General features: G+C 44.0%; 7 protein-coding genes across 7 annotated transcripts; 2 read left to right on the forward strand and 5 right to left on the reverse strand.

Annotated features, from left to right (window-relative positions):
• The first annotated feature begins 4,445 nt into the window (after positions 1–4,445).
• Positions 4,446–8,123, forward strand: TrAFT101_002270 (uncharacterized protein). Its single transcript, XM_024906451.2, has 2 exons — positions 4,446–4,752; positions 4,984–8,123. The coding sequence occupies exons 1-2, from the start codon at positions 4,548–4,550 to the stop codon at positions 6,582–6,584; spliced, it is 1,806 nt and encodes a 601-aa protein (XP_024763393.1). The 5' UTR covers positions 4,446–4,547; the 3' UTR covers positions 6,585–8,123.
• Positions 6,764–8,521, reverse strand: TrAFT101_002271 (uncharacterized protein). Its single transcript, XM_024907874.2, has one exon. The coding sequence runs from the start codon at positions 8,091–8,093 to the stop codon at positions 6,993–6,995; it is 1,101 nt and encodes a 366-aa protein (XP_024763394.1). The 5' UTR covers positions 8,094–8,521; the 3' UTR covers positions 6,764–6,992.
• Positions 8,522–8,952: 431 nt separating this feature from the next.
• Positions 8,953–12,422, reverse strand: TrAFT101_002272 (putative NRPS-like protein biosynthetic cluster). Its single transcript, XM_066126549.1, has 3 exons — positions 11,423–12,422; positions 11,313–11,354; positions 8,953–11,123 (listed from the first exon to the last, which is right to left on the reverse strand). Exons 1-3 carry the CDS (start codon positions 12,360–12,362, stop codon positions 9,073–9,075), a joined length of 3,033 nt encoding a protein of 1,010 aa, XP_065982652.1. The 5' UTR covers positions 12,363–12,422; the 3' UTR covers positions 8,953–9,072.
• Positions 12,423–17,514: 5,092 nt separating this feature from the next.
• On the forward strand, positions 17,515–18,456 carry TrAFT101_002273 (uncharacterized protein). Its single transcript, XM_024907875.2, has one exon. It carries the CDS (start codon positions 17,582–17,584, stop codon positions 18,329–18,331), a length of 750 nt encoding a protein of 249 aa, XP_024763397.1. The 5' UTR covers positions 17,515–17,581; the 3' UTR covers positions 18,332–18,456.
• Positions 18,457–19,855: 1,399 nt separating this feature from the next.
• Positions 19,856–21,224, reverse strand: TrAFT101_002274 (uncharacterized protein). The gene is made up of 3 exons (XM_024901818.2): positions 20,862–21,224; positions 20,540–20,791; positions 19,856–20,471 (listed from the first exon to the last, which is right to left on the reverse strand). Exons 1-3 carry the CDS (start codon positions 21,040–21,042, stop codon positions 20,026–20,028), a joined length of 879 nt encoding a protein of 292 aa, XP_024763398.1. The 5' UTR covers positions 21,043–21,224; the 3' UTR covers positions 19,856–20,025.
• Positions 21,225–22,037: 813 nt separating this feature from the next.
• TrAFT101_002275 (uncharacterized protein) lies at positions 22,038–23,165 on the reverse strand (the record flags this gene model as incomplete). Its single annotated transcript, XM_024907876.2, has 1 exon — positions 22,038–23,165. The coding sequence occupies one exon, from the start codon at positions 23,163–23,165 to the stop codon at positions 22,038–22,040; it is 1,128 nt and encodes a 375-aa protein (XP_024763399.2).
• Positions 23,166–23,637: 472 nt separating this feature from the next.
• TrAFT101_002276 (uncharacterized protein) lies at positions 23,638–26,337 on the reverse strand (the record flags this gene model as incomplete). The annotated part of the gene is made up of 1 exon (XM_066126550.1): positions 23,638–26,337. The coding sequence occupies one exon, from the start codon at positions 26,335–26,337 to the stop codon at positions 23,638–23,640; it is 2,700 nt and encodes an 899-aa protein (XP_065982653.1).
• Between the last annotated feature and the right edge of the window lie 831 nt (positions 26,338–27,168).

The raw sequence follows: 27,168 nt of genomic DNA on the forward strand, positions 1-27,168 counted from the left end.
CTCGTAAACGAGTATAATCTCTTCTAGAGATTAGCTCAAGGTAGCTTTTTTCCCGGCTCTATCATGGGATTCTAATAGTTTATTTCCACTTCTTGTATTTCGAATCAACTATATAACAACCGTTGTCAAGCAAGTCATTTACTAGATAATATTTCATCCAAGCCACAATAATACCCATATCATGTTCTCAGTATAAAGCCGCGCCAAACTTCTTTTCAGAACACATAAGAATAGAGAGAGTTATAAATAACTTGCAATTCAGATGTGAGGCCAGAAGCAGCTTCTACATTTGTAATACGTCTTAGTTCGCTGTCCATTTCTGCTACTATTAGTCTGCTACAACATAGTATGTATCTACTATTATTAGCCTTGTATCTTTAGATAAACCCTAGACAATATACAATCTAGCTAAATACCGTCGGTATGTCTCAACTATTTATATGCGACTAGCCTTTTTAGATTGAAAATTGACAAAATTGACAAAGTACTCCGTACCATCGCATTGCGTTCTTCGCATTCGCGCTACCAGAGATCTATCTGTCCGTTACTTCTATTCATTACTTTAATTAAAACGCACCAAGCCAAATAACCCATTTATGGGTGCGCAAGGCAGTATACAATAATGAATACAACATTTCTTAATTTTCGATTTCTAAAACTTATTCGGAGCCTCAGCTTGCTTGGTGTATTGATTGTTGTTTGATTTTCGTATCTTTTCCCTCCAAGTGTTGACTTGGTGTCAGTTGCGGAAGGTCGGAAGCTGGAAATCCTGGTCTAGGCGCTAAAATTCGTTGACAAATGCGATCGGTTAAGGGACACGGCACAAGTCAGGAAATATGCATCCTTAGATTTGCTCCTTCACGAACGCACATGGTGGTTAGAGATGAGGCATGATACTCGTATTTTCCGATTTACAGAGTGCTATCCTGTTGTCCCATGCCGTAACGTTGTTAAACCTACTCTATTCTAGATAACCTACTTTTTTTTTTTTTTTTGGATGGGGGGTGGGGAGAGTTCGTAGTGCTCTCGTATAGCCTTGCATGGAGAGCCGTTATCGCATAAATTTAAGTGAATAGGACAGGACATGGGATATTCCAGGAAGCCTGAAGCATCATTTATGCTTAATGAATAGGATTTAGCCTATGCAACGTGGACGTAAGTTCACAAAGCTCTGTGGTCTATGAAGTATTACTTTTGCTCTCTTTCAATGCACTCAAACTATAAGCTAAGAAAAATTCACGGTTGAACTAGCCTTATACGTGCAGGATATGGAATGAGTGAATGAGAAAATTGGAATACTACTAATATGGTTGTCTGCTAGAGTGGTTAGAAAAATGAGGACAGGGAACTGGCTTTTACAGGCCGCGGAAGAGAGAGCTGAGACCAATATAAGAGCTGATTTATATTGCGGAGCGCTGCGCCTACTACAAGTAGGTAGTCTTTCACACTGTAGCACTCTCCCCCTTCTCTTTGCCTTACCCTTGATAAATGTGCGTATCTACCTGTCCGCTTTGTCTTAGTGCGGGTAACCAACAACATGGCCTAATAGGCGAATCCCGCAAGAGAAGCGCTTCATTCCGAATTAATGTGATGAAGAATACAAATACAGGGTATACCATACTAGGATACTAAAATCGCACCATTGCTCGAGTATGTACGGATCCCTCAAAATAGTTGCTGATGAGACGACTTCACCAAGTAGGGTAGTAGCGACTGCCTACCTCAGTGACACACTTAGTTCCTCTTCCCTCGTTATCATTAGCCAAGGACATGGCATCATCCTTACACACTCACCTGCCATATACGGAGGATGTAATATTAATGCGTAACTTCCCTTTTAAGACTTGAAGGATGAACTGCCTTTCTGAGTATTTGTAGACTATGCTGTACTCCGTACTCCGTATGCAGGAAATTCGGGCTTTGCTTATTGCAAGCATTGGGCCCGACGGTAGATCAGATCGGCCTAGATACGAATCCTTGTAAAGATCGTTCCTCGGATTACTGCTGCTAGTACGTCAGCATATTCGAGGAAACAGGTGCCGCTGTTCCGGCAGCGACCTCTTGGCGGCAATCCAGGTACAGCCTGCATGGACAAGGCCCTTAGATGTCCAACTGCGACCAGTAGAATGAATCTAGAATTCAACTACGCTTGGGTCTACTCCTTACGCTCTTTGCGCTTTCTGGCAGTGCTTTTGATCCAGCGTGGAGTCGATCAACAGAGGTGGGGGTTAGCGGCATACCTTACGCTGGCTTTTAGGGGAGTATCGCCAGCAATTGCACAGTAAATCCCTGCGGGTCTGATCTCTTGGTAGGGATGTACGCTTCATTGAATACTCCAAGTCTGCATTACCGCGGGTTGAACCTCCTATATTGAAAGGCTAAGAGAAAAAAAAAAAAAAAAAAAAAAAAAAGCACCGCATCCTTCTCAAAAGACGCTATACCATTTCAGTAAATAGAAGACGAAGGCCGCCGAGTACCGAAGAAAATTCAGCCCTTGCCTGCTGGAAACATCCGAGGAAAAGGTACATGTAAGCGCCAGACATATGCTGGCTGCATCGCATGTACCTTAGTAATACGTAAAACCGGACTTCTCCGTAATACGAGCTGTTCAGCTACGCACGGAGTAGACATCGATCTATAGATATTACGGGAAAAGCGACTATCCGTTAGAGATTTTGTGCGTACAGTATTGTCGTTGCTGAGCGTCTATTGAGAGCAAAATTCTTGGTTCTACAAGTAGTTTCCATCACACAGCTCTACATTAGACTTACCAACTGGCTGATGTTGGAGGCACTACAAGTACTATGAGTAAAGCCGTATGCAATCTAGCTAATCCTTAACGGCAACTCGATATAGAGATGCGGACACGGCGATATTGAAGAGCGAGGTCTCAACCACGATCGCTCGAGGCGATATATTCAAGATAAGCTGTGTTCAGGCCTTCGTGTCTCGGTGTTGGTGTCAATGTTAATTGCCAAAAGGCTTTTTGTTGAAAATATCGTATTCGCGTATTCGTACGACTCTCTGATCCAACCAGCAGCTGAATCTAAACTTATATAGTAAACGCTGTCATACACATTCTGTCCACTATCAAAGCGTTGTTTAATGTCATCTCTCACATCAATTTTAATAACGACATTGCCGACTCTATAGCTCCCCGAAATTGTTAATAGTAGAATACATTAGGCGCATAGTTGATGGAGTAATAGAGTGCTCTTGAGTTAAGTAATAGCCCGCTCACCAAGCTTCACATTCTGGGGAATTTTGGGCTTCGCAAAGCTCATTTCTATTACTTCAGAGCAAATTTAGTCTGGTATCTACCGCAAATAGTCAAATAACCTATGGACTCGGGCATTCATACAAATTGAGGCCATTTAGTTGAATAATGCTTCTTAAAGCGCAAAGCGACAGACAAAAAAAAAAAAAAAAAAAAAAGAGGAGACGCCTCGGCTGACCTTTGAGTTCACAACGAGCCAAGTGAAGCTCAAGAGCACCTTGTACTGTATTCTTTTTCATGGACAAAGCTTGCATAACGCTTTCCACAGCCGACACAAGTAGGTATTACGTATGCTCTTTTACTTGTCTAGTGAAAGGCCACGATGCTGCAAGTTGAAATTGAACCTGTATTGATTTACCCGTATGCCACTAGTATCAGACATTTAGTGGTGGCGCTGATTATTTTCTGATTGTGATTGAAATTGACCCGCCACACATACTATGGCTCTATTGCTAATACATGGCACATGAAACTGTTAGATACGCTGTGACTCCTTTCTCCAAGAAATGGATCCCATGGGGCCTATAACACAGCCGAATTCTGCATCTTGCGCGATATCTTATACGATTTAGACTGTAGTTAGTTATAATTTCTCATGGACACAATTTTTGTGCGTTGGGGATTCAATTCGCACTTTATCTTCTACACATTGCTACAAAGCGAGGCTGTTTGGTTACGTCATCGCGAAAGGCAGCAAGGCGAGTAGGGTAGTCCGTTTTTTGTGTTTGGAACACGGTAGGGGACACAGTGAGGCCAAAAAGAGGGGACAGAAAACAGGCCCATCAAACAATTACCTGCACGTAGTCTCTAGCTAGTCTATATACATACTATACCGGAGTACTCCGTAACGTGCTATAAGACAGGGCGCTGATTGGTGATTACAGAGCTGTTGTCTAAGCAGCTCTGGATGTGTTGCGTAGTTTAGGCTGAGGCGCAGAACCCTACAAATTCTCGAAGTATCTAAGCACGCCTTGCTTTGGGCGTCGACCGACCGACTGATCCGTATTGATCCGTCGAATGCGTCACCCGCAGCAGCAGCGGGCTGTGGCGGCGATCGGGAAGAGCGGAAGTCAGTCAGTAGGTAGTGCGAGCTATTAGATGATATAAAGTGCGGGACACGTCGCTGCGCCACTACCCAATAGCTTTGGTTGTAACATGAGCATGAAGTTGTCTATTTCGTAAACTCTCGCCGGTTGCTCTTTCAGCTCTGGATCAACATCTCTCCTGACTTCGCTTTGTTTTTCCAATCCTCAATTTCCAAGCGACAAAGATGCAAAAGGTGACGTCGAAACTGCCGTCTTGGGATACGACCAAGACCACAAGCAAAAAGGGCTTTGACAAGGTCTGGGGCTGGGCGGATAAGCTCGGAGCACCCGTAAATCGGCTCTCTAATCGCATTGGCAGCGAAGCGTTTTGGCCAACGACATTAGATAAGGAAAGCGACAAGGCCGCGAGAATATTGAGATCATTTTGCAGTGCGTATGACCTTTCTTTTTGATGGGTTTTCATCATCTTGTCTTTCTTCATTGAGATGTTAAACAAACACAAATCACCCATCAAAGAGGGCTATCAGAATAACGCTTCGTTTTTTTCCCGATTGCTTTTTTTCTTATCTTTTTAAAATCCAGTTGCTTTACGGTTATAGACCATCGTCTCACCTCTCGTTGAATCATTTCGGACAACGCTAACAACATGGCACCATGCAGAGGATGGCTTCTACGCAGAAGAGGAACGCCAAGCCGATGCCGCCGGTCCGAAGAGAAAGCAGCGAGTTATCAAGAAAATTCCTCAAAAGGTAATTGAGAATTGCGTTGGCCTCGCCATATTCACTGTTATGCGTACTGGATTGTGGGTGTCCGGAGCCGGCGGTTCCGGCGTGGTGGTCGCCAAACGAGAAGACGGATCATGGTCCCCACCATCTGGCATTCTGCTCCACACGGCCGGTTTGGGGTTTCTTGTTGGAGTGGATATCTACGATTGCGTGTTGGTAATTAACAATCGCAAAGCTCTGGATGCCTTCACCAAAGTTCGAGCTACGGTGGGTGGAGAGATTACCGCAGTTGCCGGGCCTGTTGGCATGGGCGGAGTTCTCGAGAACGATGGCAAATGGAAAGAGGCCAACAGACCAAACTTTACGTATCTCAAGTCGCGTGGTTTCTACGCTGGTGTCCAAGTCGACGGTTCGATTATAATTGAGCGCACTGACGAAAATGCTCGCTTTTATGGAGAGACGATAGGTGTTACTGACATATTAGCTGGGAAAGTCCGGCATCCACCACCAGAGCTTAAAATGCTAATGGAGACATTAAAGGCTGCCGAAGGCCGATCGGATGTTGACGAAGAGCTTATGGAGGAGCTCGAGGGACAACCGGCACCAGGTGATGTGAATGTTGAGGCTCCTAGTGACAAGTTGTTCGGCATCCCAGAACCTGGTGACCCGGATCCATATGGCTTTTTGGCCTTGCAAAGGGAGGGACTGGATATTGTGGAGGCTGGGACTCGTTCAAGACCGTCTAGCCGCCAGTTTGAATATCATCCAAGTCCCTCAAGTCCGGTCTACAGCAAGTTTCACAATAGACACAGCATGGAAACCGCGGAAACAAGAAGCAGCCGCGATAGCTACGCATCAACTCCAAACTCAAGGCTGCGATGGAGTGGCGATCCGCATTACGAATCATCAGATGCCGGAACACAAACTGACGAAATTATAACTCCAGTCACGAGCCCTGTTTTTAATAACACTTTCCAAAATCGGAGTCTGTACGAGGAGCCCAACGATTTCTATAATGCTGTAAATGATAGCCCTTGGGGTTCCAAAGGCCGCAAGAATAGCATCCACCGTGACTGGGGCAGAGACGATAGCCTCACATTTTTTAGCGAGGATGACGAAAAGTCAGAGGTTGCGATAATTTCTCCTTCAGATTTGCGATCACAATCGATCAGCGCTCCCCCGGTCGATGCTGTAGTCCCCATTAAGCGCGTGCCGCCTCCGCTGCCGCCGAGAAATCTTCCTCGTCCTATCCAACCCGAGTTTGAAGAAGTCGATCTCAAAGCAACAGAAGAAGCAGACCGTGAAGAAATAACCTCTTCGGGTCCTCACTCAGAATTCACAACTAGGGAGACAGAAGGAAGCACAGATTATACCAGCGATGCGGCGTCTGTCTCACCAAGGAAGACGTCGGTTAGCAAAGATAATGATCACTTATCGAACACAATATTCGACTCTGACTCCCATTCACTGGAAATCAGCAGTCGAGATAACGATGACAGATTCCATCACGCTATCAGCCCTTATAAATCGGATTAAAGAAGTACCAAAGCTCAACGGAGACTTCAACCAACAATTGGTATTGCATTTAGAAGGATGATAAGCATTATTGGTGTACTCATATATGACGGCTCTATTCTGTTCTTGTCTTTATTTATCGGTGTTGTACTTGGATATGGATATTTTGGATAGTTATTGATGATAAATTGGCTTATTTGCGCTGACGACCCCATCTCATGAGTGTCCACTAGCCCGGTTACTAGGAACTATTGATGTTATAAATTGCGAGCATATTTTACCTGCTTCGTAAAATCAATAAGCGAGAGGGAATCATTATCTGCTTTCCGAAATGGCAAGAAAAGGCTCATATACAATTTGTTCTAAGAAAATTACAGCAGCTGATGATACAATAGCACAAACATATTCCCCAGAGCTCGGTATGGTGGTTCATGTTCTAATGACCCCGATACGTTTGAGCTCATCTTTCCACTCTGTTGCATAAAGAAGTTTATAATTAATCTCAAAATTAGGCTTCCAGTCCATCATTTCGCATTTTGTATGGCCTTCAGCGCCGCAGCCGCTCAACATTAAAGGGCATTGTGCGTCTTCACGGCAGTCTTCAAACAAGTACTCTGTGTACTCCCACCAGGAAGCCGAAATCGCTTCCGCTGCATTGTTCTGCCTGAATTCATGCCATAGCAAAGATAGAATAAATGTTTTATAACGAAACAGTGGACGTATACTGGGTGATAGAGCTATTGCATGCCGTAGTCTCGAACCGTTGAGAAATGGACTCTTATGGACCAGATCCAAAGGAAGTTCATAGATATCAGAGCTACCTCGTTGTATATCCACTGCTAGCATCTCAAGTATTGGTAGGCTATCTCCATTGCCACTCTGAGAAGCGAGAGGCGCAGGTCGATAGGTCGAATTGGGTCCCAAAGCCAGGATTGTTAGGTTTTGCAAGTTTGGCAATTGACGGATGGCAACGGAGCCTGTGAAAGATGTTATATCTCCTGGGATTTCACAAAGTGCAACGTTCTTTATTCGCTTTCGGTCGAGGGCTATAAAGCCGTCCATTGGCTCGTCGTCATTGCCAAGTATCGTGGGGTTGCGATAAGCATCCACCGGGATGCCTCTTGACGGCCATCCATCAAAGATAGTAAAAATATCGGTATCGTAGCTGATGAAAGGCGTATCGAATCGAATATCAAGATCCGATACGCGAGAATGGCGAGAAGGTTGAAAAAAATGTGGCAGCCAAACGTCTCGAGCTTCGCGATTCACATGAAGCAGAGGGAATATCGCATGTTTTTTGGGTTGAACAATGTATCGATAATGGTAGCGTTGCCAAGATCCTGTTCCTTGATGGTTCCCGCCTGAGCTTGCTCTAGAGCCAATTGCGCGATAGTAATGACGATACCAGTTAGAGGCTGGAGGTAAAACGCCAACCACACGGCTAGGTCTTGGCACCAACTCCCATATTTTGATCCTTAGCTCAGTTGGTAATTGAGGGAATACTGTGAATTCGGTTAAAGTCTCCTCCATAGTAGCTGGTGCTGTCCAAAAAGAGCGAGTGCAAGCGATGTGAAGAAAGGGTAGCGTTGGCTGCTATGACTGGCTTGCGCGGCTACTCAAATATCTAGAAAAAAAAGCAATTAAGAAAAAGCCAATAGACTAACAGACGTGATTATGATGCAGAGCCCTCCATACTCGCACTAAGTGACCCTTTCTGAGATCCCGCGCCCCGCGATAATGACAGCTCTTTCATTGGCTACTCCTTTTCCCAGTATTACGGCGCTGGCCTGGATGGCGACGCTTTGTCGAAATGTACTTTTCTTAGCTTATTTGCTTATTGGCATATGCAGCCCTCGTTGGCGGTCGTTACGTGGCTTGTTTTAATACGCTGGCAGTCCCATTACTGGCTAATGCATGGCCAACTCGGTGGCTGACCTCAAAGCAGCAATAGTAGACATGGGGAAGATTCCTTGCGTGAATGTAATGCTACTACTAGTATTAGCACAGAGTATAAGAAGGTTGAATGACGTAGGATAGGCGTTGCTGCATGCTGTCGACGCAGGGGGACGACCCGCGCTCCAACGCTTTGAGAAAATGGCAAAAGGATGCAGCTGGATACTACACACAGTACTAATAGCATGACGAAGATACTTTTAGTAGGAGCGAAATTCCTCATAGTTTCCAAAGATAAGCATTCAAGTCGGCAAGGGAAGTAAAGAAGAAGAGAAAGAAAAGAAGACGAGAGCTTGGAAAGCAGCGCATTTGAAACCGCAATTTTTTGCCCGACTCCAAAATCTACTGTGCTTAACATCTGGCGATATCTTCACTAGGTTTTTCTCGAGGGTTCGGCGCTAAAGAGTTTTTAGCTCAAAGTGGATTTCAAGTGTAACCCTCAATGCTCATTCTTATTAGTTTGTTACTAATTCAACAATTGTCCAATAATTAGATAACAAATTTGTAAAGGAAATAATTCCTTAGCAACAAATCATCGCAGATATTATTCTCAACATCAATAATTCCACTGGTCACACCAGTTTCTCATCAAAGCCTCATCGACTGGCCCAAGATTTCTCATGGTCGGACTGTGTGCGATGGTTCTCTCCATATCCCACTTAGAGTAGCCACCACCTGATGCTATGCCCTTATATGCATCAATGAGCTTGATAGCAGGATTTTTGTTTACATCCTCCGCTGTTGCGTTGATAGAACTTGCTTCAAGAATTTGGATCCACTCATTCAAAGGCACTATGTCCTTTATTCTTCCGCAATAGTGGCTCTTGAGAACTGCTGCGATTTTGGTCCAGCTAGTTACCGAAGGGTTTACTCCATGGAAATATCCCGAAATGGTTGATGGATCAATCTTTTCGGTGATTCCGGCGACATCTAAAACTAGGCCAGCAATATCTTCGACGGGCGTCCAGTCCACAACATCTGTGCTACTTGGTCGAGATGGAAGCACTCCGAGATGCACTGAGCTTGCAATCAAGCTCGGGATAAACTCTTGGGGATTCCACACGCCTTTTTTGGCTCGCGCACCAGCAATTTGTCCTACGCGAATAACAGCAGCCAAGATACCCGATTGCTCAACAGCTGCATCTAAAATAGAACTTGCGGCGAACTTTGACCGGCCGTAGCCCATGGCGGGCAGAGTCAAATCCTCGAGGCGGCGTTCAGGAATTGGTTCTGGACGCACCCAGCCACCAACGGTACCAATACTTGATATGTATATAATTGGGACTCTCTTGGCTGCTTTGTTGGAGAAATTCACAAGTTGGCGCACGCCAAAAATGTAAGGTTCAAACGAACTGACGCTAATGTTAAAGTTGACAGGCCATGCGTTGTGAATAATACGGTCTGTTGTAGCTAGGATGTCGTTGTATTTCTCCAGATGGAGGCCGAAATATGGCTTGGAAAGATCCACAGCAAGGAATTCGACTTTTGAAAAATCTGTACTTAACCCACGATATGCATTGTATGCTGGTTGGCGGTAGCTACCTCCATCTTGGCCACGGTTGAACGCAAGAATTTTTGCCACTCGAGGATTTTTTATTAGAAGGTCGAGCATGTAGGCCCCAAGAGACCCTGTAGTGCCCGTTATGACAATTGTCTGATGTTCATCCAAAGGATTGGGCTGATTCGTGTTTGGAGACGGGAGGTCCTTGGTGTATTTGGAGATGAGTTTCGCTAAAGCACCGATTTCCTTTGCTTCAGCATCTTCGTCGGAACTTCCAGTGATGGCCGAGGAATATAAATGCTCCGCCAGTCCTTTAATTGTCGAGTTTGCGTAAATAATTCGAGGCGCAGCGGTATCCTTAACAACCTTTACACCAGCAGTCTCTAGGGTAGATCGAAGTATCTTTGAAAGAGTAATAACTTCCATCGAGTCCATCCCGGTGCTAAAAAGATCCGCTTCAATGTTGACAACTGGCTTGTGAATCTGAGATCTGACAATATCCAAGATAGACTGTGCCATGGCCTCTGGACTAGTAGTATCTAAAGAAATCGCATCGCCCATATCAATACCTTCGTCTTGCTGTGCATAGAGTCCATCAATAAAATCTTTATATGTTGTGACAGTTGCCATTCGTTGTATCGAGCCTTTCCCCGAGATTGAAAATGGCATTTTAGGATCTGCAAGAACGACCATATCACGGACAATTCTTCCATGAGCCACGGTGACTTTATTTACGTCTGCAACAATGGGCCATACGCCCTCAATAAGAGATTTGGCTGCTGTCTCGTCTTTTGGAAATTCGTGTGGTTCCAAAATCAGGGCGGGCTGCAACCTTTGCTGTCCCACCACAAGTGCGCCTCTGATTGCAGGATGGCCCACTACGGCAGCCTCAATTGTCACAGGATTGAGCTTCTCGCCGGTTGAGAAGACTATGACGTTGTCAGTACGACCATAGTATTGCCAATGATTTGGCTTGGTTGGATGTTTTTTATACATATCACCTGTTGACCACTCGGTCTTATCAGGGAAAGTATAAAAGAGCGGTTGCCGCATAGCTTCTTTTGGGTCCTTTCGAACAATAAACATTTCGTAAACATCATCATCTGCTATCAGACGAAAGTCAGCACCCATTTCTTCAGCGTTAATGATAAACCACTGCCATAACTTGGGGTCGGGCTGATGATGTATAACATATGGTGCAACCCTGAATATGTTAGCTGCGAGCATGGTTCATGGTTAATGGTTCAGATTTCCAGCTTACTCGGTAGAAGCTATAGCATTTCCAAATTTAACACCTTTTCTCACAAGCTCATCCCCTACTGAAGGAGATAGATTACCTATAGTACACAGTCAGTTTTGATCGATAAATGGAAGGGCAAATTATGTCGTAGAAGATATTTCTAACCTCCACCAAAGCCAGTCAACTTAAGATTGGCTAAAAGCCTAACATGTTCTTCGTTGGTACTCATATCTTCAATAATAGATGGGGGAAGAACAGCTGCATCGCAATGCGTGATCTTTAGGCATTCGGCAACAATGTCCGCGTTTAGAGGGCGATTTGGCACTCCCAGAAATATTTTAGTTCCAAAATAAATTCCAAAAAATGACATACAAGCGACTCCTGCCATATGGAACGACGGCATCGGTGCGAATATTTTCGAACAATGGCTCGGAAGGTAAGACCATAGTACAGGAGAACCGTCCATATATACTTCTCGTAGGTCGTCGACAATAGCAGCGCTTCCCTGGCGAACAGTTACAGGCTTTGGAATGCCCGTGGAGCCAGAGGTATGGAGAACAGCCAAAGGATGCCATCTAGCCTCTTCAAATGATACATTGTATGGCACATGAGAAGCCGTCGACTGAAGCCAAACTTCAAGAGGAGGAACTGCTTTCGCTGGCATAGGATAGAATTGAAGCCATGGCTCTACAGTGGATTGCATCGAGGACTCATACAATATTTGAGCGCATTGTGTTCTTTTGAAGAGCGAAAGCTGTGCTTCAAGACTGTTGCGAGGGGAGATGAATAACGCCTGGCGATGAGCCTTTATGCAGGCAAGCATCACTATGGCATACCGTATATCGCTTGGCCCAATATAAGCCACAGTAGGAAAGCTGTCCTTCTCATAAGCGGCATCTTGTGTCTGCTGGAGTAATTCGACAGCAAGGTGGTTCACAGCTCTGGAAGTTTCTCTAAAGGTAATAGGGCGATAACCATCTTCGAGGTTGCTGGAATATGGCTGGTAGACAAAAATACGCTCTGGTTCGTAGGCTGCATACTCGTCCACTATATTAACCAGTAGTCGCTTTCCGTACTGCGGTTTTGGATACCCGTAAGCGTTCATATCTTATGAAAGAATGATGGTATGCGATAGTTTTTATAGGATTATTGCAGAAGAGCGCGGAGTCGATATTGGAGTTCTGAGGGAGCTGTTTAGGAAATTCTTTAAGAACGACAAGCAACTGCGGCCATATCTTTTATATTAAGTCCTGTCGCACTAACGATCTTGTAGATCACGTCACAAACTCAGAACACATAGGGTCTGTCATCAACAATCCGCCACCCCCTCCAGATAGCCACGTCTTACAGTTTCTTACATATCTTACAGTTTCTTACAATAAACTTTATTACTATATTAACCAAGTACATTTACAGCTATATTAACATATAAACTATAGTTCAGTTATAATTTAGTATATTATTAAGATATAGAGTTCTGTAAAGTTTAAAACGCTTATTTAATATTTTTCTTCTTAGGCTTTAAATTTATATATAAATATAGCCAAAAATTATATAATACTAAATTTTAATTTCTTAATACTTATTATTTAGAATACGATTTATTCTTTTTAAAACCAATTTTTAATATTTTATACATTTAAAATATTATTTCTTGTACTTTTTTTAAAAATAATTTTTATACTGTAAGGCTTTATAAGTATTATAAAATATTGTAATATAATAAATATTATTGTGTTAGCTAATTTATACTGCCGTATAATACAAGTACTTTTAAGACTATTAAAATAATAATTTTTTTTGTGTGTTTTTTTAACTTCAAACAATTTTATTTTTGCAGTGCTATATTTAAGCTAAGAGGCTGAAAGCTGATCATCGGGGTCACAATTTCATGTAGTCCGATCCCGAGGGCCATAGATTTAAAAATCTGAATCCACTCGTATTTGTTAGAGAAAATACTAATACATTACAATTGCGCAGAGACCGTGCCACCAACTTTTACGTGACCTCGGCTGTTCATTTACTTAGCCTTGTTCGCGTTATCCGAGGAAGCTCAATACTACCTTCCCAACAATTCGAATGTGCTCCTTTATCTTTATATTACTATCGAACGACCTTCTTTGAGTCACCCTGTCACACCATCGGAGTCCACTGCCGACTCCTCGGAATACAGCGAGGCCTATCCTTGCTTGAGTCGAAGCAATATAGCAACATCACCTGAAACGCGAAAAGCCTCGACCAGATGCTTGATAACAAGATTCTTCATGGATGATCCCCTCTTACAAACATAATAGCAGGATACCCTGACATTAGGGAATAAAGCAATGTTGAGCCGACCAAGATCAGACACTTTGAGCGTCTATAGCCCAGCATACAACGCGCAGGTACCACTGCTCTAGTAGATATCCTGCTGCAATTTAATGGTCAACAACCACACAGCCAGCTCTTCTCCGCGCCTTTTTGTATGGTGTTAGGTAGCTTGTATGTGATACCAGGAGAGGAGGTCTTTAGTATCAAGATAGTTGGCTGTATTGTTGGATCAGTATATGCTCAGACTAACACCAAAACTGCTACTCATATTCCACTTTTGGAGATGTGGCTGGCGGGCCGCAGAGGAACTACTAGCAGGCGATCCACAAAAAGCACGGTGGTCGGCGTTAACTTCCCGGATTGCGGAGTAATACGAAATGTTCCGTACGCTTTTGGTACTAGCTGGATCGAGGGATTCCATGGGATGTTGACGGATAACAGCATCGAAGCAGCTACAGTGTCTAACTGTGCATTAATTTTGACATTTCGTTCCCCACATGTCTCAGAGCGGCGTGATTTCTACGCAATCACCGTTCATAGTGATCGAGCGATGTGCAGCATTTACTAAAACGAGCTTAATCACCGCGGCTACATATGTGCTAAATGCCGCATTGTCATCATATGAACAGAATCAGCACCTGCATCACAGACAGCTGTTTACTTTAGCCATCCGATGAATCTTCTATAATAAATAAGATACATGTAAGTACTTTGGGAGTGTGTGTTTATAACCATTAATCCATGACATAAGAGCACCGTGTGCAATACTATATTATATTAATCCTACAGCTTTTCCTGCCTCTTGCATGCCATGTACATTTTGTATTGTCATACAGCGGCCCTAGCAGAGGCGGGTTCCATATGAAGAAAGCTACGACCTCTTTTGACATATTCTTCACTCGATGAATTCTACAAAAAGAGGCAAATTAACGAAATAGACTTGCCAAAACGACTCTTTCTACACGCAATTGGGCATTTTTCTTTTTATCAAAGTTGACCCCCGGATGTTCGGTTTAGGCCGTGGTGCGCACACCCCCTTCTCTTCTCGGGAATAACAAGGGATTTAAAAATCTGGGAGAGGCTTTTATTAGTGCTGCCACTTCTCCGAGGTGAAATTCCCCAATTAGGAAAAGTAACTAGCTCCGATATGATTTTGATTCACTAAGCGGCACAAAGCTTACACATTACGGCTAAGTCGAGCCGAACAGATGCCAGATACGCGGCGATGCAACTGCTTGAACTGCGAGATGTGATAGAGCAGGGTGGAAAATGCTCATCGCCATTTTTCTGCTTCATAATATAATCGCGATTTCTCTGGAGTTTACTCACACCATTATTCTACTCTTGTTTTTATTTCCGATTTCATTTACTCTTCTTTCCCAACCACCCTTTCCTTTGGGAAGCACTACAGTGGCGCAGTTCTATGTTTCGCTTTACCGATGTTTTACTCACAGGTTAACAGTGGATGTGAAGAAGAGGGCTAATAGGTAGGAGCAAAGAGGCTGAAGATTTACGCAGTTCGAATTTGGCGCTGAGCATTGACTTCTGCAACCAACTTGTGTTATTATCTTGCATCATTGGATCATTGCATCATAAGCACACCTCCATATTTTCTTCCGCAACATTTAAAAATGTCAAGTCTGTACAAAAGCAACATGGAATTATATGGCTTGCAATCTATAATTTGACAGGAAATATAGGTATTATTACCAGAACCGAAAGTGTGTGGCTTGTCGCTTACTACAGCGCTACATATTTTTATCCAGTCCCTTTTAGTCTAGAACAGGAGGCCAGCTTAACAGTGCTGATGAAAGTTGCCACAATAGTAAAAAGTCAATTTAGTATAGGCATACAAATTATTGTAAATGGTGCAATGTTTCAGTAGCGATAGCTTCTCTACGACGCTTTTCACATTAAGTGTGGTATGATTCCCTGGCCATGACATACTAGGTAGTAAACAAATCGCCGTTGACACAAGTCTCCACCTAGGTTCGATTATTATTATTAGCTGGCATCCCTTGAAAGGAATTGTATGGAAAACTGCCTTCATGACTCGAGGCTGAATGGGTTTGAGTTGACTCTCATGTGAGTAAGACCAAAAAGGTTTGCCTGCAAACTACAATTATAAGCAGTGAGGTGCACCATTTACCAATACCTAGAAAGCTTACTCTAACAAGTGACCCCGCATACCAAAGTCGATCGTATTAGACCTATAATCTGACATTACAGTCAGCCCCAAGGCTGCTGTAAATTAGCTCTGATAATGTCCCAGTGGTTAGCAGTAACCACAAATGGAGACTTAGTATGCTACATAGATAGCATACTGACAAAAGTTTCCGTTTAATCCCGGCATGAAATGAAAATAACTTAGGTGGGGGATATTTTATACTTGTTCAAAATTTTATTGCTATCGCACCTCCATCTCTTGTGCCCCCGAATGCCATATTTGTATTCTTTAATAACAGATAGATATAAAGTATAGTATCTACTTTATATATATTAGCGGAGGGGTCTATCCAGTATTCAGCAGGCGTAACCTATATCCTAATGGCGGGGCTTGTAATAGGAAGTACTACAATTTAAGGTACCGCCTGCTACATTACAATAGTATTTTAGCATTCGAGCAGAGAACAGGGAAACAGTAACAGGAAAAGAAAATATATGTGTACGCCGTAATATGAGCATCCCGTTCACCAATTGAGCATCACCACTGTATGTGTGCAATTTCGCAGTGTGTGTTTAAAGTTCTTCCATTCACCGCTTTTCTGCCCCCGCCTGGTATTATAATATAGGGCATATCCCCTATAATACAGAGCTTCCACTAAATTACAACACTTAAATTATAGCACTTATTCAACTATAAATTTTACTCAAATTAACAACGTTAAATTAAGCTGGACATATTGCGAAAGCCAGTGTAAAATTTCAAAGCATATATGCCTGTATATATATATGGAAAGCAGCTCTATTTTTACGTTTATTTTCTACAACTGCGTAAGAAGCTCCCCACCAGCTGGTACTAATTCCTTCTCTAGTAACGAGTAAGGCTAAGGTTGGAATATCTGTAACATCTTAAATTGGGACGTATTCAGCGAAAAAGCCCCTTTTCAATATGCACCCAACTTCGAAACAACTGTCAATTCTTTTTTTTAAAAAAAAAAAAAAAAATCTTTAGCCTAGCTGGAATCGATAAGAAAAACCCGCTTTCGTAGCCTGTGAAATTTTTGTTGCATAAACTTGCTTTTATTTGTAGCTGAAATAATATACAACTGTCAAATATTGCCTTATAGCATTTCATTATATCGACTTTTATTTATATTTTAAGCACATTGAACCGTACCAATCTACAATTTTAAAAGAATACGAATCTCATAGAGACTGTGTGAATATTACCTTTTTTCTGCTCTTGTATCCTACTGCCATTAATGTTGGCGGAAAAAGGAAGCATCATGCCTCTATTAATACGTAATAGCGAGGAGCGAGGCCAAACCATAAGCAGCGAGCAAATCCGACAGCTCACAGTTAGCTTCAAATGTAAAGCTTTATTGCCTACTACAGAGTATTCCGTACTACTACTTGTAATGTATTCTATGCCATTAGCAGCATCATGCAGCTTGTGTTACGTTCTGGCCGATTCATAGATTCTAAAATACTGTAACGACTCAGCTTCTGATGTAAATTCAGGATTCAACGACCTAGCAATTAAGATTAAAAAAATATCCACCAATCAAAACCCTGCTGGAAGATATTTTGCCGGGTATGCGGCACGACGGACAATCTGCTTTTAGGAATATCCAAGGAGGGTTTGTGTACCTGTCATTTTAGTGTTAGTGCGACAGCTCACTAACTACTCATTCTAGAAACAGGATCATCAAGTCTCAGGTGCTGTTCGCGATTGCATCGATATATAAAATGGCAAGACGATCCTCTTTATTATCTACCAATTCTGCATTCATCTGAAAAGCTTTTACCCAGAGATAGCTCAATTATTCACCGATATCTCCTGCAGCGACCATGCCTGCCCTCAAAACTCTTCTTGCTACTGGCCTTGTGGGAGCTGCCTCTGCGGCGCTCAACCCCAGCTGTGCTCCCGGTGGCAACTTTGATCTTTCGAAATGGTCCCTACAGCTTCCCATTGGCTCTACGGGCAGCCCAACCACAATTCCTGCTTCCCAGCTCACAGGCTGTGGGGGATATCAGGATCCCGGCCATCACTACTTTTTCACTGAGAGTGGCGACGGCGCCTTGGTCATGAAAGTACCTGGGGCACCCTCAAACACCGGCTGCGTCACGACACCCAACAGCCAGCACTGCCGCACTGAGTTGCGCGAAAGCAACCCTAGCAGCTGGGACCCAAACGCCAGCAACAACAAATTAACAGTGACGCTAGCTGTGGAACAGCCAGACAACTCAGGTTATGGGACGGTCGTCGGCCAAATTCATATCGCAGACAACGTTAGCACCAAGCCAGTGGCCGAGCTGTACTACAACTCCAGCGGCGATCTGACTATGGGTGTGGAACAAACTCGCTCTGGCGGTAACGAAGTCATGACTAAGGTTGGCAATGTTCCAGTTGGCCAGCAATTTACCTACACAATTAGCTATTCTAGCAACGTCCTCAGTGTCAGCATCAATGGCGGCGCAGCCAAAACTCTTAGCACCTACTCGCTTGATGCGCCTTCCAGCTACTTCAAGGTTGGAAACTACAACCAGGGCTCAAGCGCTTCTGATGTTCACTTCTTTGCCATCAACGTTTCTCACTAGGATGGTACTATGAGCTACTAGGGGCCATTGTAAATATTTCTCTTTTCTTTCCTTTTGCAAGCAAGGGCCATTGTATATAAAGGGCTTTATTGATAGCTACTCAAATCTTAATTGGTCACCATATGGCACCTAAATTAACTTCCCTTTGTGTGCTTGAGAAACACCGAGAAACTCACGACTTTTTTTAAACTGTGAACAGATTAAGCAACTATTTGACTCAATAATAAGACATACTTTTCTGACTTTGGGATTTACTGGGACATCTTATTGGTGGAACTGCGACACTTTTGCCGTACAAGCCAAATATTAGCAATGGCTCTAAATCTAACTCGCCACTAACATGGACTTGGAAGACTGAAAATGCTTCTATGTACGTACTTGAAGATTTAGGTCTAGGGGGGTAGTTCAATATCAACGATAATGCCACTGCATATAACGGTATTCGGTATCGGGCATCTTGCTTCTTAGATCTTAATTCAATACTCACTCTTGATAAAAGTATCATCTTATATCCCTACATTCCCATATCAAGGAGTCAGGGACATTTCCAAGCAGCCTTTTGTTGTGGCAATTACGCCCTCTCCCAGCAGATGTGTCGAGCGCAGCTCCAAGCTGGTCCACATGCTATTCCACCATCTCTTCCTTGATTGATAGCCTTCTCAACCTTTCATGTTAGCGCATAGCAGCCAAAATGAAGATGGGTCATTCAACCTTGAGCTACAGTATTATCTTTTCGTTTGCTATGCCGCGAACAGAAGGTGGATGCCAGCGCCTTTAGTGCCTTTCAGCACCGGCCAATTGATCAGTAGTCGCGAGCGAGATCAGTTACTGAATGAAGTGGACACTTACTGGTACCTATATGAAAGCATTGCCCCTATTGCTTTCTGCAAAGTGCATCATGGTGTATTTTTGGATGGGAATATTATGCTTCTATTTGGATTGTCCGAAAAAAAAAATTCACCCCTTATGCTACATTTATGAATCAATTTTCTACTTTATGTGTGTTAAATACTGCTCCTCCCATTTTATTTAACCCATACTAATGGAGACAGGCCCCCCCAGAAGACTTAAATATGTAAAATTTTTGAAATAACCTATCCTAGTATTGGGAGATTTGTGACTTTCTTTCATACTCAGGCCCGCCTCCCATGGGCATAATAGAAAGCAAGGCAGAACATAACTGTATCGCTCATATTTCGAGTATTGAGTTTGTAACTCAAGTTTACGCCGGTATTGTAACTGTGGAGCTATGAGAAAGAATATTGCGCCTAAAGCAATGAATATTCTACAGCGGGCAGATAGGGCAAACGTCAGAGGAAGCTCACAAAGATCCTGGCTACATAGTCCACTACATCTTGCATGAGGGCGTTCAGATTAAATAGCTAATTCACATTTTCAAGAATCCTTATGAATGGGGGACAACGTAATTCTGAGCCCAATGTAAAAATTATGGACAAAACACCGGCACTCTTTATAATACCACTCTCGATATTTCCGCCAACAACAACATGAGGAGCAGAAATATTATTCAGAGCATTTGATAATATTGGTCTGTATTCGTAGAGAAAAGGGATTATAATAAGAATAATGATTGATCCCCAGCCTTCATGAACTTAAAATCTGGTGTGCCGATCACACTGTAATAGCGCATTAAACTTAGCTAGCACTCATGGCTGTTTCCGAAATGATTGCTTCTAGATCTTGTTACGATTTTGTATCAGTTCAAATCCATTCCGGATTGCCTTTTCACCACGAAGTAATAAGCCAATTTCTCCCGGATGCATCCAGTGAAGCCAAGTCACAACGGCCAACATGGGTAAGGCATCGAAGATGTAAATAAAGGCCTCTTTTGTAAGTAAATATCCATTATTCCCTTGAGCATATTCGATAACACGAAATAGGTTTCGAATTATGATTAAGCAGCCGGCAACGTATAACGTTCGGAGGTATATCTGCCAGCGACAATCTGGCTGTCGCGAACGAACAGTTGGAATTGACGTCATTCGATAGTGAAAAACACCCGCGACTGTGACAAAAAGAGCGAACCAGACGAGTTGGAGAACAAGACCGCCAATGATAACATTGTTACCAAGGTTCGTTGAAGATGGGTTGTCTTTACCCGAAGCCAAAATACCGCTGCCTAGAAATGCGACGTACTTGTAAGCAGTTGATTTCGATTGTGACATCTTTCACGAAAACGAGCCTTACCTCCCGCAAGAAGTAAGAAGCAAATGACGTCTCCAATGACGAATATTTTAGTGAGCCATTGCGGTCGAATAATTGAGTGGTCTTGCCCATCGACAAGAATAATGATTCGGCCGAGTATCATATAGATGGACGCTGCGAACAAGGCGGGAGCAAGCAAAATAAACATGGTTTGAACAAGGTATGGTCCCAGTGTCCAACAGCCTGCTTTTTGTGCCCCCGATGCGGCTCGGCCGGTAAAACCAATAAACTCAACTATAGATGTAATTCAGAATCAGCGCCATTGTAAACAGCTTGCAATACCTGTGGCTGGGTATAAACGCACAAAAACATCCAACTACCAACGGTGTAAGATACCAGCATCTTGTTTTCCACATTTGAAACATATGTAGTATAGCGGATAAAAGGAAAACAACGCATAAGATAACAGCCGCAGCGATAGAAGGGATGTAGCGATAGAACGAAAAGGCTGCATGTTGCCAGTCCGGGTTGCAGTTGGTGCTCATCCTGGATTTTGCGGTGCAGACGTAGATTCAACGGATTAATTTATGCAATTAGACGTAAGGAGTAAAGAAGAAAAAAAATTCAAGAGAGTTAACTCATAAAATATTCTATATTGAAAAGAGTCAGAGGATAGACCTGAGATATTTAAAAACGCTATTTATCCTCTGCAAATATTCTTCAAGTACTAGGACACAACATAGCCTTGAGCTGGCCCTAAAACCATGAAATGCCTATAAATAATTTTCTTGACCAGGGGGAAAGGCGGCTCTTTCTTGACAGATCTACCCCTTCATTGGATTTCTCTTGTCCGGTGTATTCAAAATATCACCATCTTGGCGTAGACAAGCGTATTGTCGAGGCCCTGATTGGTGAACAGTTTCGGTAATCTCCACAGCAAGTGATGCAATATATCATGTCTGTGCTTCGTTTTAGCTCTTCCAAACGGCTTGTAGAAAGCGCTACAAATAGTAGCCACAGCTGTTCATGCCATGGCTATTCATGTATCAATTAATACGAAGCTGACGAAACAATGCACGCAAGCGCCGGGTGCTGCACGATGCTCCCAAGTGCAGAGCTCCAAAGCTCTGTAGCCCCTTACTCCACCCGCGTATTCCTGGGCCTGTCATTGGCTGATCTATTGGTCTTGCACAGACGCCACCACTTTGAGCCCCGTTTTCTTTAAATAAAGCAAGGTAGGGGCTTCTGTAGAGCTTAATCCGTAAAGTATCGTTCCGAATCTTTCTAGATATCCGCTTCGTATTGTCCTTTTCCAGCAATTAAAAAGTCAAATTATATGGAACTAATAAGCATAACATATTGAAGGCGAAAGCCAAACGCTTAGTTCACGTCCTATTTTGTATCCTTTCAAAGCCTCGCTAGTAGCGCATTATATACATTGAGTGTTAGCCTAACTTTAACTCTACCCATCACATCGTCTAGGTCCTGGCTTGTAATACGAGACAGGTGCCTGAAATTCCACAAGTTTTAGTATTCTAAGTTATATTGCTGCCAATTGGTGATTTGGCCACAGTAGCCAATCTTCCCACTGTGTCCCTAAATAAGCAGAGATTGACTGGATCAAAAACCGTCCTGAACTGCCAAACACCCAAAAGGTACGGAGACGATGCAGCAATACAGCATAGAAAGATAATATGACGAGTGCTTCTGGGATCCGCCTTCTAGCCATATCACCAAATCTGGCGGATACCAGAATTGGCCATGAAATTGTAAAAGGAATTTGAATGTGGGCTCCTGAGTCCGCTTGACATAGATCGAAAATGTGCTGAAGAATTATAATTGCTTGAAAGCATGCGTCCTTATCTATATCCTGAAGGTCACTCTTGTGGATTAGAGAATTTAAATGTCCACATTCCTCAGGTCGCTCACCACCGGGCCCAGCGGTGACTTCGATCCGCCGCTGCCCGACGATCTCTTCAATTAGGTCCCTTATAGCTGGCCACGCTTTTCGTGTCACAACGTGCACACCTCGGTGAACAGGAAAATAAGTGGAAAGTTTACCGAAAAAGGACTCAAAATTTCTGCATTGGAAAGTCTCGAACATAATATGGAGCCCAAGAAATGACGAATACAGAAACCAAGAACAAGAGTTCTGCTTCGTAATATCGGTTTCGGCTCTATTAAATAATGATAAAGCTCGTGTCTGAAGTTCCATCGCTTTGTTGCTGAACATTTGTTGCTGTCCTCGGCGAAAGGTACTCATGTGGGCTGCCGATAGGGCAAGAATTTGGTCCATGAGATAGGGGTTGGTAAGAGCGCATTGCATGATCACCATGCGTATTGAGATAGGTAGTGGTAGCATACTCGCTCCAAATGCGCCTGACTCAAAATGGTGAAGCAGCTCAAGATGCCCTAGATCATACATTTGCGTTTGCCATTCCGGGGTATTGCACCAGGTCAGCTGCGAGAGCGTCCGTAGTGATGGTGTTGATACGCAAGGCACTGCTTTTGGGCGGCTGAAGCGATATGATGGGCGTGTAAGGCGGTATGAACAGGATCGATTCGTGATGGTGCAATTGAGGCAAGTAGGTGAGCTCTCATCGCACTTCTTATGGCGTTGCTTGCACTCCCTACACCCATTTCGTGATTTGCGGTGAGAACTGCGCATGACCGGGAAGTATTAAAGACGGTACAATAGCCCCAAGTGGATAAGATCCTGTGAATGCCTGGCTGTATTTTGTCTGAGCCAGTCTGCTGCTTTGTATTGGCTGGCGGCTTTCGTCGTAGTATTGTGAGGAAATCTTCACTGAGTATATTATAACCCAACCACTCTTCACGAAAGCAATCCACGTATCTATGCAGAATACGCGTGTGCGTCGTGTTCCATTGAAGACTCAGCCACTGCTTAGCTACATTGCCCCACTCGCTGCTTGATAATTGCTCTGCGGCAACCTACGGATTAAAAAGACCCCGATGATCAAGAGGGGAAACTTTGCTCTTATATAATTGTACTAATTGTATTTGTATTAAGATAAAACAAGCCGCCCATTCTCAAATCGGGACATGATGATACGGTAGTTTAAAAACGCGCTACTCTGTAAACTGGATATCTACAAATGTGTAAGTGGGTGGCCACATATCTAAAGCCTAAAATTACCCTCAAGAAGTATATTGACTGCTTCTTCCCAACCCCGAGAAGATGCGATATCAATGACAGACCGTCCCTGATCATCCTTGGCCTCTAGATCAACACTGAACTTGCTGCTCAGCAGTTTCAATATTCTCATATCACCATTTTCGACAGCCTGCATAAATGCATTCCAGCCTCTGTAGATTTTATTTGGATCGGCGCCCTTCTGAAGAAGCATTTCAAGTATTTCTGTATCGTCGCCACGGCATCTTCTGACTGCTTTGACGATAGGAAGATGCTCACCGGGGGCGTTGAGGTCGGCATGACCGTCATTTATGAGGAAATGAACCATTTCCTTCAAATCTTCGCGAATAGCCGTCGTTAATGGAGAGAAAACGCCACCGTTTTTATCTTCCACTGAAACTCCCGCTGCCAGTAGTAACTTGACCGACTCGATCTGGTTTGCGGCCACAGCCATCTCCATGACGCCTTTATAAGCACGTGGCTCGGCAAGCACTGATAATATGCGCTTAAGTATTAGAGGGTTCCGCACAGCCATGCATACCGGCCAATCTTGCCCACGCTTGTTAGGATCGGCTCCTCTGGAGATCAAGGCGTCTATCATTTCCATCCGGTTATCTCGAATGGCGCTTGTTAATGGGGAAGATCCCTTAAGGTTCCTCTCATTAGGGTCTAAGCCTTGATCTAGTAGCCATAATAACGCCTCCATGTTGTTTGAGCTGACTGCAGTCTCTACTATTCCCTTGGGGGAGTGCAGGTCTGCGCCAGCGGTGACAAGCGCAGGCAAGAGGTGGACCCGATTGTGTGTGATGCATTTGAAGGCTGGATATTCGCTAGCCATGACATTTGGATCTGCACCATTGCTAAGAAGTAGCTGAAATATGTCTATTCTGTTATCTCGGATAGACGTGCATAGAGGAGTATAAACACCATCTTTTTTAGCATTGGGGTCGACCCCAGCTTTCAAAAGCACGCGCACCGATTCGATATTGTTGATACTGGTTGCTAATTCCATAATACCAGGGCATTTCTTATAGTCTGCACCATGGTTAAGAAGTAGTTGAAGACAGGGTGTCTGGTACGTTGCCGGCCACAGCATGTGCTTGGGTCCTGGGAGGTTTGGATCCGCCCCATGATCCAAAAGGCTGCCTGTGATGTCCACTCGAGAAGAGCCAATCGCTTCAAAGAGTGCTGTTTTCCCCTCTCTATTCTTCTCATTTGGATCCACTCCATAGTGGAGAAGTAGATCAATCATCCTCTTTGGGGTTTTCTTGTTGATAGCTGCGATTAACAGCGTGTTACCATTGGAGGTGCTGTGAGATAGATCACCTCCATACATTAATAAGAGATGCGACAAGCTGACTTTATGGGTGGTAATAGCACACGTTAGAGGAGATTCCAATTCTGGGCCAACTAAAGCATTAGGATCCGCTCCATACTTTAGGAGGGTTACCGCTCCCGAAAAGAACATTTTTTGAACTGCCGCAAACAGTGGTGTAATGCCATCGCCGTCTGCCTCGTTAGGATCGGCCCCGAAAAGAAGTAGAAGACGAATGCTTTCGGTATCGAGAAGATTTACAGCCTCTGTCAGCGCCGCTGCCGGAGACACTCCTCTATCCAGCAACTGCTCAATTAATTTATGGTTTTTCCCTCTGACAGCAGAAATGATACTGCCCCTCAAATTCTCGGCATCCGAGCCTGCTGTGCTGCGAGGGGTCCAGCGTGGCATTGTAAAAGGGTCTACTTTCAGACGTATGGCTTTGGACTGTCTAAGGTCCATACCGGCCAACTCTTCCAGGAGCGCATCTGACTCTGCTGTTCCAGTATTGGATGATGTGTCTCCAATCGTGCTAGCTCGATCAAAAGTTGTAATAATGCCCGAATTTACTCTGTCGTTCGAGATAATCGAGCTCGGCGTGGTAACGCTGTAATGATGAAGAATGTCGTCTGATGGGCCACGCGGGTTTGAAAATGGCGTATTTGCCATATCAGAATCGGGCCTACGAGAGGAGGATCTTTCGCTCCACGCGGCTGAAGATGCTAGCATTTGCTGATGCTGTCCCTCAGCAGACAGGTGCCCATGGCTAAGAGGAGAGGGGCGATGACGCGACATGTCTGGCTCAGAAGCCTTTGCTTTCACACGTCCCGAATTATCTTCCAGTCTGTTCAATGCCGCTGCGAGCCCTGTGTATCCAATGCCCATACCGCGCTCAATCCGTTCGGTGCCTAGCGTCCACTGGAAGAGCAGCGCACTCATTCTCAAGCCTTCTTTTGTTCGTTCGAGGACCGCCGCCATTTTGTCAACGTCTGTATCTCCAAATATTTTCCCCCAGCCACGCCTCATCCTCCCCATCGTGCCCTTGCGTTCATATTCTAGAAGTTTGCCCAGCATTTCATCGAGAATATTGAAGTCTGATTGAGCAACCCGTAATTTCTTGTCCAATTCTGAGATAACATCAGACGGTAACTCTGGGGTCGAGCGTCCGCATTCTCCAAGGCCAGCTTCAATAGAGAACAGAATCTCGCAGGTGTCAAGGAGCAAGTGTGCTAACCGATCGACATTATGCGAAAGTTGCTTGACAGTGGTGAGATATTCGAGCATGCGAACAGAGGTTCGGTCTCCATTAGCCGCAACGCTGTGGCAAAGGTCACAGCATTTTGTATGGGCTTTAGATAATTGACGAGGCATTTTTGCGGACTGTTTGGCTGGCGGGTGCAAGACTGAAGAAGAGTTGATGTTGGTGGCGCTTGAAGCTTTAGGCAGTGGCGTCGCCAAAGGAACTGACTGCGGCGAGATCGGGGTACGAACAGTATTAGGCAACGAGAGAAATTCTTCGGTGTCTATTGAGAAAGGATCTTTCTGAGGCGTGATAGAGAGGGCTTCAAAAAAGTCAAATTCTTGAATTGAATTTTCCTTGGGTACGACAACCGCTGACGGGGACGAAAGCATCATGCTCCACAGAATGAGCAGCGTGTAGCATTACAATTACAACCAGATTCGAGAAACCGGACAGGGAAAGAAAATGCCTTCGCAGTTATTTAAGCTAGGGCCGTCTGAATCAGCAGATTCGATGGCCTAATTTCAATCGAACAATTCGCATTGCTTTTGGTGTCCAGGCCATCATGATGCCCCGTAGTGGCCACGATGCACATGGATCGCCCATGTTCGATTAGTGTAATCTCTCCATATTTCCAAGATAGTTTATTCAGCTTTAGCCAGATTGGCCAATAGCATTGGGCTATATTGGCCTAGAATCGGCCATGTGGAGCTGATTCGTGATAGCTTTCGGATAGCTGCAATAACACTTGCGCTTCGTTCTTCGCAGCTGAAGCTGAGTGGCCAGTCTGTGCGTGCACTAAATATGACCGCTGAAACACACTATCAAGCCGCGGATATTTTGTCTCTTTCCCGAGCCTGGATTTTGAAAAGCTTAACGCCTCGATCCAGGGGATTCGGGCAGAAGGGGAAGGTCTATCCTTTAGTGGTTAAGTGGTGTGGTCCAGAAGATAGCAAAGACTT

Source organism: Trichoderma asperellum, chromosome 1 (genome assembly GCF_020647865.1).
Source record: "Trichoderma asperellum chromosome 1, complete sequence".
Taxonomy (NCBI): Eukaryota; Fungi; Ascomycota; class Sordariomycetes; order Hypocreales; family Hypocreaceae; genus Trichoderma; species Trichoderma asperellum.

Excerpts from the sequence above, each read along its gene's own strand:
- TrAFT101_002270 (XM_024906451.2), top strand. The coding sequence starts at position 4,548 with ATGCAAAAGGTGACGTCGAAACTGCCGTCTTGGGATACGACCAAGACC. Across the intron at positions 4,753-4,983 it reads AATATTGAGATCATTTTGCA|AGGATGGCTTCTACGCAGAA; the intron begins GTGCGTATGACC and ends GGCACCATGCAG.
- TrAFT101_002271 (XM_024907874.2), bottom strand. The coding sequence starts at position 8,093 with ATGGAGGAGACTTTAACCGAATTCACAGTATTCCCTCAATTACCAACT.
- TrAFT101_002272 (XM_066126549.1), bottom strand. The coding sequence starts at position 12,362 with ATGAACGCTTACGGGTATCCAAAACCGCAGTACGGAAAGCGACTACTG. Across the intron at positions 11,355-11,422 it reads GTTGACTGGCTTTGGTGGAG|GTAATCTATCTCCTTCAGTA; the intron begins GTTAGAAATATC and ends TGTGTACTATAG. Across the intron at positions 11,124-11,312 it reads GGATGAGCTTGTGAGAAAAG|CAGATGATGATGTTTACGAA; the intron begins GTGTTAAATTTG and ends TTCGTCTGATAG.
- TrAFT101_002273 (XM_024907875.2), top strand. The coding sequence starts at position 17,582 with ATGCCTGCCCTCAAAACTCTTCTTGCTACTGGCCTTGTGGGAGCTGCC.
- TrAFT101_002274 (XM_024901818.2), bottom strand. The coding sequence starts at position 21,042 with ATGAGCACCAACTGCAACCCGGACTGGCAACATGCAGCCTTTTCGTTC. Across the intron at positions 20,792-20,861 it reads GTTGGTAGTTGGATGTTTTT|TTGAGTTTATTGGTTTTACC; the intron begins GTGCGTTTATAC and ends TTACATCTATAG. Across the intron at positions 20,472-20,539 it reads CTTCTTACTTCTTGCGGGAG|GCAGCGGTATTTTGGCTTCG; the intron begins GTAAGGCTCGTT and ends TCGCATTTCTAG.